Below are 15,628 nucleotides of genomic sequence, written 5' to 3' on the forward strand. Positions count from 1 at the left end.
ATATTATCCAATGTGAACTGATCTCTAGATGGGCTATTAGTGTCAAAGATTTAGATTCTTGAGATAGGATTCCTTTGTAGCGTTCATCAAAGATACCACAACATGCATTAATGAGGACATTATTTAGTTTTTTTGCCCAATAGGCTAGACAATTCATTGTTTTTTTTATTATTTATTGTTTAATATGATATCAAAACTGACCAATGTAAATATAATAAATGACGATGACATTGAAATGATATTAGGTGATGTGCCATGTAGAGTTATCAAGAATGCAAATGTAATTTTGATCATTGAACAAAATACATATGGTTGTTTTTAATCATTATATAATCGCATTATTTTTAATGGGAGACAATTGCCTTGCTACATGATTATTTTTACATTAGGCTATTCCCCTACTAGTGATTTTTGGTTTTGCCATTAACAGTTAATGAGTAGTAATACGAATCTTAGCAGTAGATTGTCAAGCATATGAATAGTTAATCAAGCATTTTTATGAATATTGTGTTATTTCTAAAACTATATACTTGCTTATGATGTTACATTTAATCAAGGATCTAAGAGCTTGATTTTTCTAAAATTACAAATATTGAAAAGATACTCTTTTATTTGTTTGAATAAATTAATAGTTTAATCCATCTATATGCTTTTATAAATTTTCAGGCATACTGATTATTGCATGCATAGAGTGAATCTATTACGTAGCCATGGTGTCAAACCTATTCTTATATTTGATGGCGGCCTCATGCCAATGAAGATTGATGTAGAAACAAAGCGTGCCAGGTATATGACAATGGGTTCTCTTAATCTTAACATGCACTGATAGGTCATTTTTCAATTTTCATATGCAATAGCAATTTTCAATTTTATTCTTAGGTTTTGTTCCTGAAGTAAGCAAATTTTATTTTAAAATAATAGTTTTTTAATAGTAACCATTGTGATAATTATCTTAGTAACTTTAACAATGCAGGGTGAGGAAAGAAAACCTTGAACGAGCACTTGAACATGAGGCTAATGGAAATTCCTCGTCTGCTTATGAATGCTTCCAAAAAGCTATTGATATCTCACCATCAATTGCCTGGGAGTTAATCCAGGTAATAATAAAAATTTAATTTGGGTAAAAAAAGATATCTTCTAGTTTCTACCATATTTCATGTTTTTATTCATAGTGTATTTTGAAAGTGCTCTTGCAAAGCTAAAACCACTTCAATTTTGAAGAAGGAAAAAATTCATTATCTTGTGGCGCCCTATGAGGCTGATGCCCAAATGTCGTTTATGTCCATTAATAAGCTTGTTGATGTAGTCATTACTGAGGACTCAGACTTAATACCATTTGGGTGTGATAGAGTAAGTTATATACAAATTTAAATTCATACATTAAACTCAACTTTTCTAATTTATATGCAATGCACCTTCCACTAGTCATTCAATAGCTAGTCTTTTATTCATGATGTCATCCTTTTATATATGCATTTTAAAAATTATAATTTTGGAATATCAGATTATTTTGCAATGGACAAATTTGATGAAAAGTTGAATTCTAGAGTGTCTCAAATGTTAGGAAAAATAAAGATCTTGATTTTAGTGGATTTACTAAAAATATGTTACTCGAGATGTGCATTTTTAGTGGATGTGACTACCTACACAATCATTGGGTTCGGTGCATTGGCTTTGAAAACGAAAGGCTACGTGCATTCTTGTCCAAAAGTTCTGAGTGTATGCAGAGAAGGTAAAGAAATTCTTCATCCATTGAATACTTTCTATTTTAAGCAAATGTTCCAATGATACGATAAGAACGCCATGAAGTTGGGCACAATCTCATATGTTTGGTCTCAAGTATCATGAAATGTACCAATGTCTTGGTTAATGAATAATATAGTTGATAGTTCTTTTAGGTTAATCACAATTGAGGTAGCAGCTCTAGTCACCATTCCAATTACTCTATGAGGAAACTTTTAGCTCATTTGGGCATTTCAACACCAAAGAGTTTATGAGATACTACAAAGAGGATATCGCGGCACTTTGTCGATCATTCCTCATGATTTCTGTGATTTTGAATTGGAGTTTTTGAGGCCCATATCCTTGCTATCTGGGTAGATCCAGTCATATTTCATTATAGATGTTTTCTTTTTTTGTTAAAATATCTATGAGATCTTAACTAATCTTACATGGCTACCACAAAAGTTGGTTCAAGGTATAGCTAAAGGTGATATTGATCCTTTGACAAAGATGCCATTCCAGGTATTATATAGTTTAATTTTAATAATGGAACACTTAATTGTTAATACACCTTTTAATCAATGTTTATTTTGCTTGCTTTCCTAATAAGTACTTATCTTTGTAAGTTTAAGATGGCTGCCATTGAAAGATATGAAAATATGGAAAGTTCAGATAATGAAGAAAATGTTCCTCAGATGGTAGATGAGTCTCAAGATAAAGATGTTCATACTCAACATTCCAATACTATAATTGGAACTTCATATAAAGCATCTAGGTCTGGAAGACAAGTTGTTGTTGCCACAGGTGACGTGATGTTTAAAATTATATGGGTGTATTAATAAATTTTTATATGTAATATTATATGTTTATTAATTGTTACTTTTCTAAATAGGAAATAGTAGTTCTAGAAAACGTGGACGAGGGCCAACTATCAATATAAAGCTTGCCAAGAAGAAGGCCGAAGGAAAACAAATCGATATTCAATTTCCTCCTCCATACTATAAAGTATGCGGTAAGCATGCCAATCTTTTCAAATCAAAAGTCACATTGGCCATTCGGCAACTTGCACCACTTCAGGTTTCTTGTTGGACAAAGATTCCTGATGAAGATATCAAGACAATATGGATATTTTTAAAGGTACGAATAATTATTTACAAATTCTTAATATATAAGGCTTAAAGTTCGAAGTTAGAACAAATTTAATATTTTAGGCACATATGTAGCTATTTTAACATGTCACATTTACTTATTTATTACAAAATTCTTCCATTATTAAGCTATATGTTTGGAAGGGAATCATAATCAACTTGTGATGTACATTCTAAATTCTTTTCTTCAGAAGAAAATTGATTATTGAAATTATTTAATCTATATTCTTTTATACAAATTTCAGGACAAATTTAATTTTTCAAATGAGGTGCAACCCTTTGTGATGAAACAAATACAATCACAATATAGAAATAGGCATTATCATTTGCACCAAAAGTATCTTAAGGGCAAAGATTGTCCAGAGGATGTGGATAAAGATGATTGGCAATGGTTGATTGACAATAAATGGAAGACTCAAAACTTTAAGGTAAATTTAAAATAACTACTTTAACTATCTTTCTAGTTGACTTCTTTATTAGAAATAGATTGTTTATTTATATGCAGAAGCAAAGTGAAAGAAACACAAATAATAGCAAAAATCAAGTGTTGAAAGCAGTTAGTGGCACAAAGTAAATTATACAGATAGCATATGATATGGTAAAGAAAAATTTTAATTCATATTTTTAAATTTAAATTTGTATTTTAAACAAATGTTTCAATTAATTATTGATTTTTTATGTTATTTTAGAAAGATAAAGATTCTGATGAATGGCCAGATGCTGTTAAAGTTTGGAAGTTATCACGACAAAGACCAAATGGAACTTGGGTTGTTCCAAATGGTGAAGAAATAATGGTATGGAGTCATAGTCAAACTAAAATTTCTTATAAGAAATTTTTAAAATTACCTTACTGAATTCTTAATTTTTATATTAATATATAGGACAAACTTCAAAAAGAGGGTGAAAAGAATAGAGAAAAGATTTCATCTGCACCTTTACCACTCGTTGAGCATTTTGGTCTTGTTTTAGAAAGAAAGTCAAGTTACTCACGTGGTTTAGGTCTTAAAGGGATAACATCTACATTTCAACAAAACAGTCAAATTTTAGTAGAAGCTGAGGCTGCAAAAAAGCGTGCAAATGATTTAGATGATGAGGTTGCTAGACTAAATGAAATCACAAAAAACCAAGAAGAGAAGATTCAAGCTCAACACGTAGCTATTGAGAAGCAAGCCATGGAAATGAAACAAGTTTCAACTATTTTTGCGCATTTGGGAGATAGTGGATTAATTCCTAGTATCTTACTCAATCCATCTACCCCAATTGGACATCCATCAACTAGCCCAACATCAAGTGCCCCAACTAGTCATGTAACTATAAAATTTTATAAAATGTTAAATAGTAAGTATAATTTCTTATCATTTTTATTATACTATTATAAATTAAAATCTCAATTTCATATAAACTAATTATTTGATTCCTTTTTTTGGTTTGTTTTGTAGGAATCAAATGCATAGGGAGTGCCTCATCTTGGAGAGTAGTTTAGAATAATTATTTATTTTATAATTTTGTTTTGTTTTTATTTTTCAATCTATATATTTGAAATTTAAATTTTGTACATTTTGAATAATTTTATATAATATTAATAATTTTCTTTATTTTGTTACGATGTGATTGTTTTAATTTGTATAAAATAATATTATTTGTAACACATTTATTACATTAGTGCAAAATTAGTGTAACAATACTATCGTAACAGATAATATTTTTAATTCCATTATTTCAAAAAACATTAGCAACAAAGTAATAGTCACTAATGAAAATAACACCCGTCACAAAATATTTTGTCACTATTTACAATTATTTAGTGTCAACAATGGTGTCACAATAAAATGAACTATTGTGACTACTTTACTTGTCACTATTTCATATTTTTTTTGTGTCAACAAAATTGTCACAAATAGTAAGGTTTTTGTGACAATACAATTTTATCACAAATATTAAAGTTTTTAGTGACAACAATTTAGCCGCTAAATGTTTAGTATTTGTGGCCACTTTGTTTGATCACGGATATTGAAGTTTTTAGTGACAATAATTTGGTCACAATTTTTTTTGCGTAATTGTGGCCAAATTTCTAAAGTGGTCACTATTGTATTTGCTACGGAGGTACTTGTGACAAGAGGTGACGAACTAAAAAAATGGCCACTATTAATATTAGTGACCAAAATTACTTCTTTTAGTAGCGACTTTGATTATCACAAAAAGTATAATTTCTTGTAGTGAACTTTACATCTATCTTCAATTTCTAGAGAATCTAAACAACATTAATTCACAAATAAAAATGATAAATAGACATCTTCAATGCCTTTTAAGTTCTGATTTTGTGTTTAATAAATTAATAAAAGGGAGATTTACATCAACCACTATGTTCAATCAATGCCAAGGTTCAACACAATTTAGATTATATTTGAACTTATACATGACTTGCAAAGCAACATGGCTTGCAAGCATTTCAATCATGACATAAACTGAAAACAATTATCAAGAAAACCAGAATAACTTACATCTTGCGCGTATGCTGTTTATCCAATCTCACATTTGCCTCTTTCCTTTCCCGAACAAATGTTGCAACACGAATTAATGCAAAGTCATTTTCAAATCTTAGGCTCGCCTCCAAAGAAGATAATTTACACCTGACAGCTTCCTGATAATTAAAGAACAAAATCTTAATGTCAAACAAAACACCAGATAGTTTACACCTGACATATTTGTAATTGAAGAAGATAGTAATGATGCCAAACGTAATGTATGAACATTCTTTCAAAAAAAGAGAACTTGAAGTCCCATTAAGGCCTATCGTGTTTCTTGTGCACACATACAAAATTTAATTGGCATCCTTAGAATAAACATTGTCATAATAATTGGTATCATCATTTAATTAAAAACTATCAATCATTAATAGGAATAATATAATTTTAATTAGAAATTTAACATCTAGACCAAATTCAAACTTCAAAATCTATGTTACACCTTATTAGAGATCCAACCAAAAACACCAGCAACATGGTTGAGTCATTAATCATTTTCAAGGAAAAACTATACAAGCATACCAGAAACCAATATTACAGAAGTAAAATGGGAAAGCATATGGAATATACACCTTAACTTTTGTCTCACGCTCAAGTTCATATTCAAATAAGATGCTCTCCTCGTAACTTTTCTTATACGGCAAATGAAGTGTGATCTTGAGATATCCCTCTGTTAAGACAGGGACCCACCACCCTAACTTCTCCATAGGGAAGGGTTGGTGGTAGTATATCAACTAGAGGGAAGCGTCTCCCACAGGCGATGTGGGACTATGGTCCTAAGCCACTGCGTCCCAACACCCCTCTGGGCCCACAGCGGATGTGGGACCCAAGATCCTAGCCATAGCTCTGATACCATGTTAAGACAGGGACCCACCACCCCTAACTTCTCCATAACCGCAGCTTCGAGGAAGGGTTGGTGGTAGTATATCAACTAGAGGGAAGCGTCTCCCACAGGCGATGTGGGACTATGGTCCTAAGCCACTGCGTCCCAACACCCTCCTCCTCGAAACTTTCTGAGTCACTGGGATGAAGGTGTTTAGTAAAAGCACATTTGAAGGAAAAAAATGATGATAATTACTAGTTGTTCAACTTCTAGAAAATCAATAAAGCAAGCTATTATGATTCAACATAGTATATCAAGGCAGCCCCCAAGGTCCATAAATATAGAATCATAGATAGCTATACAGTAGGTCCAAGTTTGATGGAAAGATCTATATAGTACTGAAACATGTACCAAAGGACTGTAACATAATCAGGTTGAGAATGCCAATTTTTAGTCAAAGGTTAAGGTCGGAACATGAACTATTGTAATGATCTTTCACACATAAACGCATGCATTTGATTGTTTGTTCACACATAAACGCATGCATTTGATTGTTTGGTTGTAGGTTCATTCATTACTCAATGCATTATAATAGTTCTTGGTTATCCTGAAATTCCCAACTTCTCTAAGTCTCATGTGTGAATCAATGGATGCTTATTCCCTTAATAGTCACCGATTATAATCAATATTGACCAGCCAAGTTGATGAATATGCTAAGTAGAATCAATCTAGACCAGTGAAATATAAAGTTCGAAATCTTGAAATCAGTTGCATGAAAACTGGAATCCAAAAATTACCCAAAAGGAAATTAATTTGAAAAGTACTTGAAGGAAATTTGCTGGAAACATCAAGAAGAATATGAAGTTAGAATGCAAAAGATGGTGATTTTATCATCATACTTCAGCACAAGATCCATGTGGTATAGGCTAACTAATGCAACAAAGAAAAATGATAAGTTTGATCGCATTCCTTTCTTGTCTTCTTCTATATTTTATTTCGTTGTTTATTTTCAAAGTCTCGAGTACTCATGTGTCACAATCTCTTGGAGGATACTTCATAGGTCCCGGTTTGTATTTTCCAGATAGCTAGCAAAGTTGGTCATGTCACGTTCATCCAAGATATAATTGAATGTGCAAATATATAAACAAACTTTTTGATTAAGTCATCCGCCAAAGCTTGCCTTTAGTGACGTTAAAAAGAATACTTGCTAACAACATCAAACCTAATATAGATCTATTGCAGGCACCATATTGCTGATAAATACAATCAGTTCGACTTTTGGACATACAAAATTTCAAACAAAATCTAGGTGAACTCATACTTTCTATTTGATATGACATCCTTTCTAGTTATCCTCGCTTCATGCTGATTTTTGAGTTCTTTCATCAAGGATTCAAGGGAAACAAAGGGGCCCCTTGTAAACTTTGACAAAACGGCAGAATTTCAGTCTTCCATTGACACCAACAAAAGTTTTCTGACAGACCATTTTGCCCCACCAAAAGTTCTAAGCATCTATCCAAATCATTGACCTAATTATGTCAATTACAAAGTCATAAATAAACGAAGGGACTTACAGTAATTAAATGCATATTATTTTGTTTCATAGCTTGATATAGGGTAAACATTTGTTGATTACTTTGATAAGCCACTGTCATAAAAATATGGCAATCTCAGGGAATGACATTGTTTGAAGATGAAAGAAATTGTTTACTAGCAATGGTTTGAGCATCACCATTTCCAGCCATGTTCAAATATGTCCAACTCCTATCAACTTATTCATCCTCCCTAGTTAGCAAAATAATCTAGTCCATTTGTATTTGTCTCTTCTTTATGCTTTTTCCCATTTTATAAGTTCTCACACAGGCTTTGTGATCACCAATATGTAATTCACCCTACCCCCTCACAACCAATAAACCAAACAACTGCAAAGATTTATCATGATTTCTGGAACAATATCAAATTTATCTTGCATAATAATACAATTAAATGAGATGACCGCAGAAATTACCTCAAATCAAAATCAGCACAGGAAAATCGAGTGCCTTTCCCTGGACTCATATCAGACCTCTCTCCATCATCACTATCAAAATCCTTGAGATCGTCATCAGATATGCACATTCTGAAAGGCTTACAACTACTAATCTCATGTCCTTGAGAAAAATCCCTGCAAAAGAAAGTTCAAGAAACCAACACTACAAAAACAGTAATTTAACAGCATAGAAAATCAGCGAACAGAAGCTGAGGCACACTTACGGCTGCATGATTTCTTTCAAACGCACCGCAACTGCCATGGAAGAAGGGTACTGTGATGAATTCACTACAATCACAGAACTAATCAACCAAATCAACTGAATTTACTATGAGATCTCACTCTCCCCAGCTAAAATCTCCTCTGATATATTGAAATATCAATAGATTCAGTAATGACAATCAGATCTCTTCAGGAATTAAACTACCAGACCATCAAATAAGCAGATCAAGCATCCACATACCAAAATAGCAACAAGGTTCTCAAACAAACAGATAACAAGGAACTAAGCTCGCAGAGCTGTAGATCCACAGAAAACAAACTAGAAAATAGTAAAATACGGGAAACCCTTCCCTCCTGACCGGCGCCGGAGACAATGACCGGAGCACCAGTAGGCCTAGCTTTCTCTTCTTTCTTCTTACTCTTTTTTTCCCTTCTTTACTGCCTTTATATATCTCACTGCCACGTAGTCGTAACAGCTTCTCTAAAGTTGTACCTCCTCCTCAACAAGGCTTGGACCTGCTGGCATTGGTGACGAACCCCTCCATCCTTGTATTGGACCTTCTTATCCTTTGGCTTCTTCGCCCACTCAGCTTTTCTCCTGCCTCGTCACCTGCTGAATCATCCAATGGCCTCCCCATCACGTGCTCTGTATTTAAATCCTTTGCCTGGATATTTGAAGCCACTCCAGCCTTCAGAACATTACCCTCTCCATTAACTCTGACCTTGTCCTCAAGGTCTAACTGAGGAAAGTGTTTCCTAAGCTGATCAACATCTTCCCATGTGCTGTTCCCGTTTTGAAAACTCTCCCATTGTACCAAAGCTTGTAAAATTTCCTGTCCATTATGAAGTATTTTTCTGAATTGCAATATCGATGCTGGTTGCAATAGTGGACCTTCCTCTGTGGTTAGTAATGGTAGTGGAACAGCATGAGTAAAAGTCTGTGGATCTCCACTGCATTTCTTTAGCAATGATACATGGAACACTGGGTGTAGGCGAGCTTCAATTGGCAGTTGTAACTTATATGCGACAGCACCAATTTTCTGTATAACTTTGAAGGGCCCAAAATACCTCATGCCTAACTTTTGATTCTTTCTCAAAGCTAATGAGTGCTGTCGGTATGGTTGTAATTTAACCAATACCCAATCTCCTTCTTCAAAAGATACCTCTGTGCATTTTTTATCTGCCATCTTCTTCATCCTTGCTTGAGCCTTAAGAAGATTTTGTTTCAGTTGTGCCAAAGTCTTATCTCTTTGTTGTAGAAGTAATGCTACCTCAGGAGGGTCGTTTTCATTTGAATAATAAGCAATCAATTGCGGGGGATCTCTTCCATAAACCACTTTGAATGGAGACATTTCTGCACTGCTGTGGAAAGATGTGTTATACCAATATTGTGCCCATGGTAGTAATTCCACCCAAGCTTTTGGATTTTCTGAGACAAAACAACGCAGATATAGCTCGATGCACTTATTTAAGCCTCTGATTGCCCATCTGTTTGTGGATGATATGCTGAAGACATAGTTAAAGAAGTTCCCATTGCCTTGAAAAGATGTTGCCAGAACTTACTCATGAAAGTCCTATCACGATCACTCACTATCGACTTAGGAATTCCATGAAGTTTAACTATGTTGTTAATGAAAGCTTCAGCCACACTTGCACTGTTAAATTCTGCCTTCATAGGAATAAAATGTCCAAACTTAGATAAACGATCAATGATCACATAAATGACTGTTAATCCTTTGGACATTGGTAATCCCACTATAAAGTCCATTGCAATGTCTTCCCAAATCTGTTGAGGCACTGGCAATGGCTGTAATAACCCCCCAGGGTAAGTGTGAGCAGATTTTGCTTTTTGGCAAACTAGGCAATTCTTAACAAATTGAATCACATCCTGCCTCATTCCTTGCCAATAATATTGTAATGCCATTCTTGCATAAGTTCGCAATGAACCTGCATGTCCCCCTACTGGAGTTGCATGGTATTCATACAGTAATGATGACCTAATTGCAGTATTATTTGGCACCATTATCTTACCTTCATACCACAATAGTTGATTTCTCCAGACATATTTTGTATCCACCAACTGTTGAGACTCTAATTGTTGAATGATGGGTGCACAAACAGGATCCTCCAACTGTGATTGCTGAATCATAGAAATGATATCATACTGTATAGAAGAAAAAGCCATAAAGCTCCTTGACAATGCATCTGCCGCAATGTTCTCTTTCCCTGGTTTATACTCAATAGAGAAGTCATACCCCAATAATTTCGGAAGCCATCTCTGTTGCTTTGGTGTTTGTATAGCTTGTTGACACAGGTGTTTTAATGCTTCTTGGTCTGTTCTAATAATGAACTTGTGCCCAACCAAATAATGCCTAAATTTCCCCACTGCTTCTGTAACTGCAAATAACTCCCTCACATAAGCTGATTGCTTTTGCATTTGAAAAGTCAATTTCCTGGAGAAGTAGGCTATAGGATGACCATTCTGACTCAACACAGCGGCTATGCCAGTTCTTGATGCATCAGTTTCTAATATGAATGACTGTGAAAAATCTGGTAACTTTAATACTGGAGCTGCTACAATTGCCTGTTTTAATTTCAAGAAAGCTTCTTGAGCTTCATCTGTCCACAGGAAATTATCCTTCTTGAGCAGATCAGTAAGTGGAGATGCTAATGTAGCATATTTGTGGATAAACCTTCTGTAGTATCCACTTAAACCCAGAAATCCTCTCAGCTGCTTGATGGTTTTAGGTACCTGCCACTGCATAATTGCCTCCACTTTGGTTTTGTCCATCTGGACTCCCTCAGCTGAAACTAAATGGCCAAGATATTCAATCTGTGTCATTCCAAAACTACATTTGGAGTACTTAGCAAACAAGCGGTTGTCAATGAGTGTAATTAATACCACCTCCAAATGTTTAATGTGACTCTCCAAATCCATACTATAAACCAGGATATCATCAAAAAATATCAAGACAAACCTTCTCATAGCAAATTGAAAAATCCCATTCATGAGAGCCTGAAAAGTAGCTGGGGCGTTGGTTAATCCAAATGGCATAACCAACCATTGGAAATGCCCGTGATGGGTTCTAAAGGCCGTCTTGCACTTATCCTCTGCCTGCAGTAGCACTTGGTGGTAGCCTGACCTCAGGTCTAGCTTAGAAAAAATCTTGGCACCTTGTAACTCATCCAACAACTCATCAACTGCTGGAATTGGGTAAGCATCTTTCACTGTGATGGCGTTTAAAGCTCTGTAATCTGTGCAAAATCTCCATGTTCCATCCTTTTTCTTAACCAAAATTACAGGTGAGGAAAAAGGACTATTGCTATGTTCTATCAAGCCTTCTTTCAACATTTGTGCCACCATAATCTCTATCTCATTCTTCTGGCTATGAGGATACCTGTAGGGTCTCACTTTCACTGGTTGTGACCCTGCCATTAGAGGGATTTTATGATCACAATTTCTTGAAGGGGGTAGTCCCACTGGTATGGAGAACACTTGCTGATATCTGAGTAAAAGTTGTTGCAGAATTTCATGCATCTCCTGAGGTAGTTGTATTTTCTGTTCTCCTTCCTCCTTGGTGGACAAAGAATTACTCGATGAACTTCTTCTTACGCCACTTCCCTCATAGACATTTCATAACACTTTCGAGCAATTCCTTTAGTAGAAGATAATCTATTCAATTGATGCATTGTCACTGGTTTTGGAGCAATGTCCTGATCACCATGCAAGGTTATAAATTGACCATTATGATAGAACTGTATTGATAGTTTACTGTAGTCCACCATATGTGCTCCCAAGGTTGCCAGCCATGATGCACCCACTATCACCTCAGCTCCTGCGATTGGTAATAAGAAAAGCTGGAAAATTCGAGCATGTAGTCTTGTACCTTAATTGATAATTCTCTCACCATTCCTTCAACTCGCAATGCCCGTCCATTGCCTACCGAACCTTAAAAGGTTTAGTGGGTTGAATCTCCAAATTCAAAAAAATTGAGCCAATCTTGGTTGAATAAAAGTCGTCATCGCTTCCTCCATCTAACGATGATTGTCACTGGATGCCCATTAATACTTCCCGAAAACCTCAAGGTGCCTGTTACCGCTGCACTATTCATAGCATTAAGTGAACTCTTAGGTTCAGATTCTTCAACTTGCAGATTGTTTTCCATCTCTACCAAAAATTCAGTATCTTCTTGCTGTGGATTATCTGGTGGTTCTTCATCCCACTGCAACAATAATAGTCTTCTATTTGCACATTTGTGTGATGGAGTGAATTTCTCATCACAATTAAAACACAATCCCTTTGCCTTCCTTATTTGCATTTCATTGAAACTAATCTTCCGATATGGTTGAGTGTAATTACCTGATGGCACTTGAGCTGATTGTGCAGTTGGTGGTCCCAAAGCTGGTAGCGCTGGACCTGCTTTAATTGCAAGTGTGGGAGTGGCCACTCCTCTACCAGGATTGCCGATAGCACTGATGTCTGGGTTGAAAATTGGCCTTCTATTTCCTGCTCTGCCAGCCATTGGGTACTTCTCTTCAAACAATTTAGCCAGAGATACTGCTGCTGGAATTGATTCTGGCTTCCACGGTATAACATCTCTCTGAATTTCTCATTTTTAACCCTATCGATAAAAACAAGCCAAGAATCTTTGAATCGGACATTCCCTCCACTCTATTTGCTAGGGTTGTAAAAGTTGGCATAATAATTGTAGCGGAATCCTCCCTGAATGAGCTTAAAGCAGTGCATAAGCGGGGCTTTCATACTCGAGGGTCCATAAGCATGTTCCAATGCTTTAACTAATGATGTCCAAGATGTTAAGATACCAGATTTCTTCAACATTTGGTACCATGGAACCACCGGTCCGTCAAAATGTATGACAGCCAATTGCAATCTCTCTTCCTCATCAATTCGATAGTATTCAAAAGTACTTTGCTTCTGCCTTATATATCCATTGGAGAACATCAATTCCCTCAAATCTGGGAAAAATCCACCCTCACCGATCCGGAATGATATGTTGGTGATCTTCGATATTCTTGACCTCCTAAAGCCTCAATATGAACTGGTGGTCCAGAGGATGAACCAATATACCCTTGAGTTTGATGAGTCTCGATGTATTTTCGAGATGGTGGCCATATTCGCTCCAACATCTTAACCCTCTCCTCTCTCTGATCCATTGCCGTTAGCATCCTCTCCTCCCTCTGATCCATAGTGATCAGTATCAAATCCAATTTGGCAGCTAGATCCTTGTTTCTAGTAGCTCGACCATTTTCAAACTCAATGAAAGCACCAAATTTGTGATGAATTCACTACAATCACAGAACTAATCAACCAAATCAACTGAATTTACTATAAGATCTCACTCTCCCCAGCTAAAATCTCCTCTGATATATTGAAATATCAATAGATTCAGTAATGACAATCAGATCTCTTCAGGAATTAAACTACCAGACCATCAAATAAGCAGATCAAGCATCCACATACCAAAATAGCAACAAGGTTCTCAAACAAACAGATAACAAGGAACTAAGCTCACAGAGCTGTAGATCCACAGAAAACAAACCAGAAAATAGTAAAATACGGGAAACCCTTCCCTCCTGACCGGCGCCGGAGACAATGACCGGAGCACCAGTAGGCCTAGCTTTCTCTTCTTTCTTCTTACTCTTTTTTTCCCTTCTTTACTGCCTTTATATATCTCACTGCCACGTAGTCGTAACAGCTTCTCTAAAGTTGTACCTCCTCCTCAACAAGGCTTGGACCTGCTGGCATTGGTGACGAACCCCTCCATCCTTGTATTGGACCTTCTTATCCTTTGGCTTCTTCGCCCACTCAGCTTTTCTCCTGCCTCGTCACCTGCTGAATCATCCAATGGCCTCCCCATCACGTGCTCTGTATTTAAATCCTTTGCCTGGATATTTGAAGCCACTCCAGCCTTCAGAACATTTACACAAGCTGCAACTCCAATGCCTTGATCTCTAAAAGAAGATCTTCAAGTGTCCATTGTGGCTGGGATCAGCCACAACAACAACCGGGCACGGAAGCTCCAATTGAACAAAATCCCTGAAAGTAAATTATTAGATGAATAATTTCAAAAACTAGGTTCAAATCGGAGAATCATCCAAGGTGGTTTGCCTTGCATCCTTGAGACCAGACGGGTGTCCGTGAAGCTCATGCCAGATTCTGGCTTGATACCCATGGATGCGGAAGCTGTTGACCAATCGGATAAAAAAATCATAAATTCACTAGATCTCTTCCAATTTCATTCAATCCAAACAGAAACAAACGAAAGAAATTAACAATCAATCCTAGGATTCGAGCAAGAACTCACCAAATTCTCGAAAGCAGGATCGAATCCCTCCTCCGTGGAAACCTAGGGTTTCAGAAGCAAAACCAGCTCGAAATACTCTTCAAATCTCTTTTCCCGCGGCCTTTGTATTTATAGCCAGAGCTGGCGAATCCAAATAGGAAATAAAACCTAGGATGGAACTTTTGGCCTATATTAATCAATTTAAATTCATAACAAAATCTTTTTAAAGTCAAGTTTTGAAATATGAATAGACTTACGTGTTATTGATATTTTATATTAAAGTTTATTTCTACAAATATTTCAATTATTAATTTAATTTAGAATATTAATATATATTTTAAAAATCTTAAAATATAGAAATGGGTTTAATTTATTTAATTAGTTATAATGTATTAAAATTAATATTTGCCAATCATTTATTATTTAATTAATCTAATATTAACTTTTTTTTAAAATAACTACTATATTATTATTGTTATTATTAAATTCTATGATTATTTCAAATTTATTATCCTATAACATACAAAGTATATTTCTGTCAATTTGTTAGGGATGGCAATACCTTGTCTGGACCTGCCGGTCCGAATAAAACGGGTTTGGATAGAAGTTGTGCTAATGTAGACCTAGTCTGAACATGGCTTGATTGTGCAAATTTAAATCCATGTATGGTCCAAACATAGAAATTCGGACAACAAGGCCTATTATCTCTAAAATTTTAAAAGCCTACAATTTTAAGCTCAACTGTTTTAAGTCTAATCTTTCAAAAGCTTCAAACATATATATATTTTATTAAAACTTAGATTTTTGTATGATGAGTTGGATTTTAGATTGTTGATATTTTTATTTTTTATTTT

The 15,628-nt window shown here is 35.3% G+C and overlaps 2 protein-coding genes and 1 pseudogene across 2 annotated transcripts; 2 read left to right on the forward strand and 1 right to left on the reverse strand.

Moving 5' to 3' along the window:
* The first annotated feature begins 248 nt into the window (after positions 1–248).
* LOC120260039 lies at positions 249–1,736 on the forward strand (annotated as a pseudogene).
* Positions 1,737–3,455: 1,719 nt separating this feature from the next.
* LOC120260040 lies at positions 3,456–4,353 on the forward strand. The gene is made up of 4 exons (XM_039267483.1): positions 3,456–3,468; positions 3,560–3,664; positions 3,752–4,208; positions 4,310–4,353. The coding sequence occupies exons 1-4, from the start codon at positions 3,466–3,468 to the stop codon at positions 4,351–4,353; spliced, it is 609 nt and encodes a 202-aa protein (XP_039123417.1). The 5' UTR covers positions 3,456–3,465.
* Positions 4,354–5,367: 1,014 nt separating this feature from the next.
* Positions 5,368–14,940, reverse strand: LOC120260041. Its single transcript, XM_039267484.1, has 7 exons — positions 14,796–14,940; positions 14,412–14,527; positions 8,472–8,519; positions 8,227–8,382; positions 6,391–6,416; positions 5,968–6,062; positions 5,368–5,511 (listed from the first exon to the last, which is right to left on the reverse strand). The coding sequence occupies exons 3-7, from the start codon at positions 8,507–8,509 to the stop codon at positions 5,368–5,370; spliced, it is 459 nt and encodes a 152-aa protein (XP_039123418.1). The 5' UTR covers positions 8,510–8,519; positions 14,412–14,527; positions 14,796–14,940.
* Between the last annotated feature and the right edge of the window lie 688 nt (positions 14,941–15,628).

The sequence above is a fragment of the Dioscorea cayenensis genome, chromosome 5 (assembly GCF_009730915.1).
Source record: "Dioscorea cayenensis subsp. rotundata cultivar TDr96_F1 chromosome 5, TDr96_F1_v2_PseudoChromosome.rev07_lg8_w22 25.fasta, whole genome shotgun sequence".
NCBI lineage: Eukaryota > Viridiplantae > Streptophyta > Magnoliopsida > Dioscoreales > Dioscoreaceae > Dioscorea > Dioscorea cayenensis.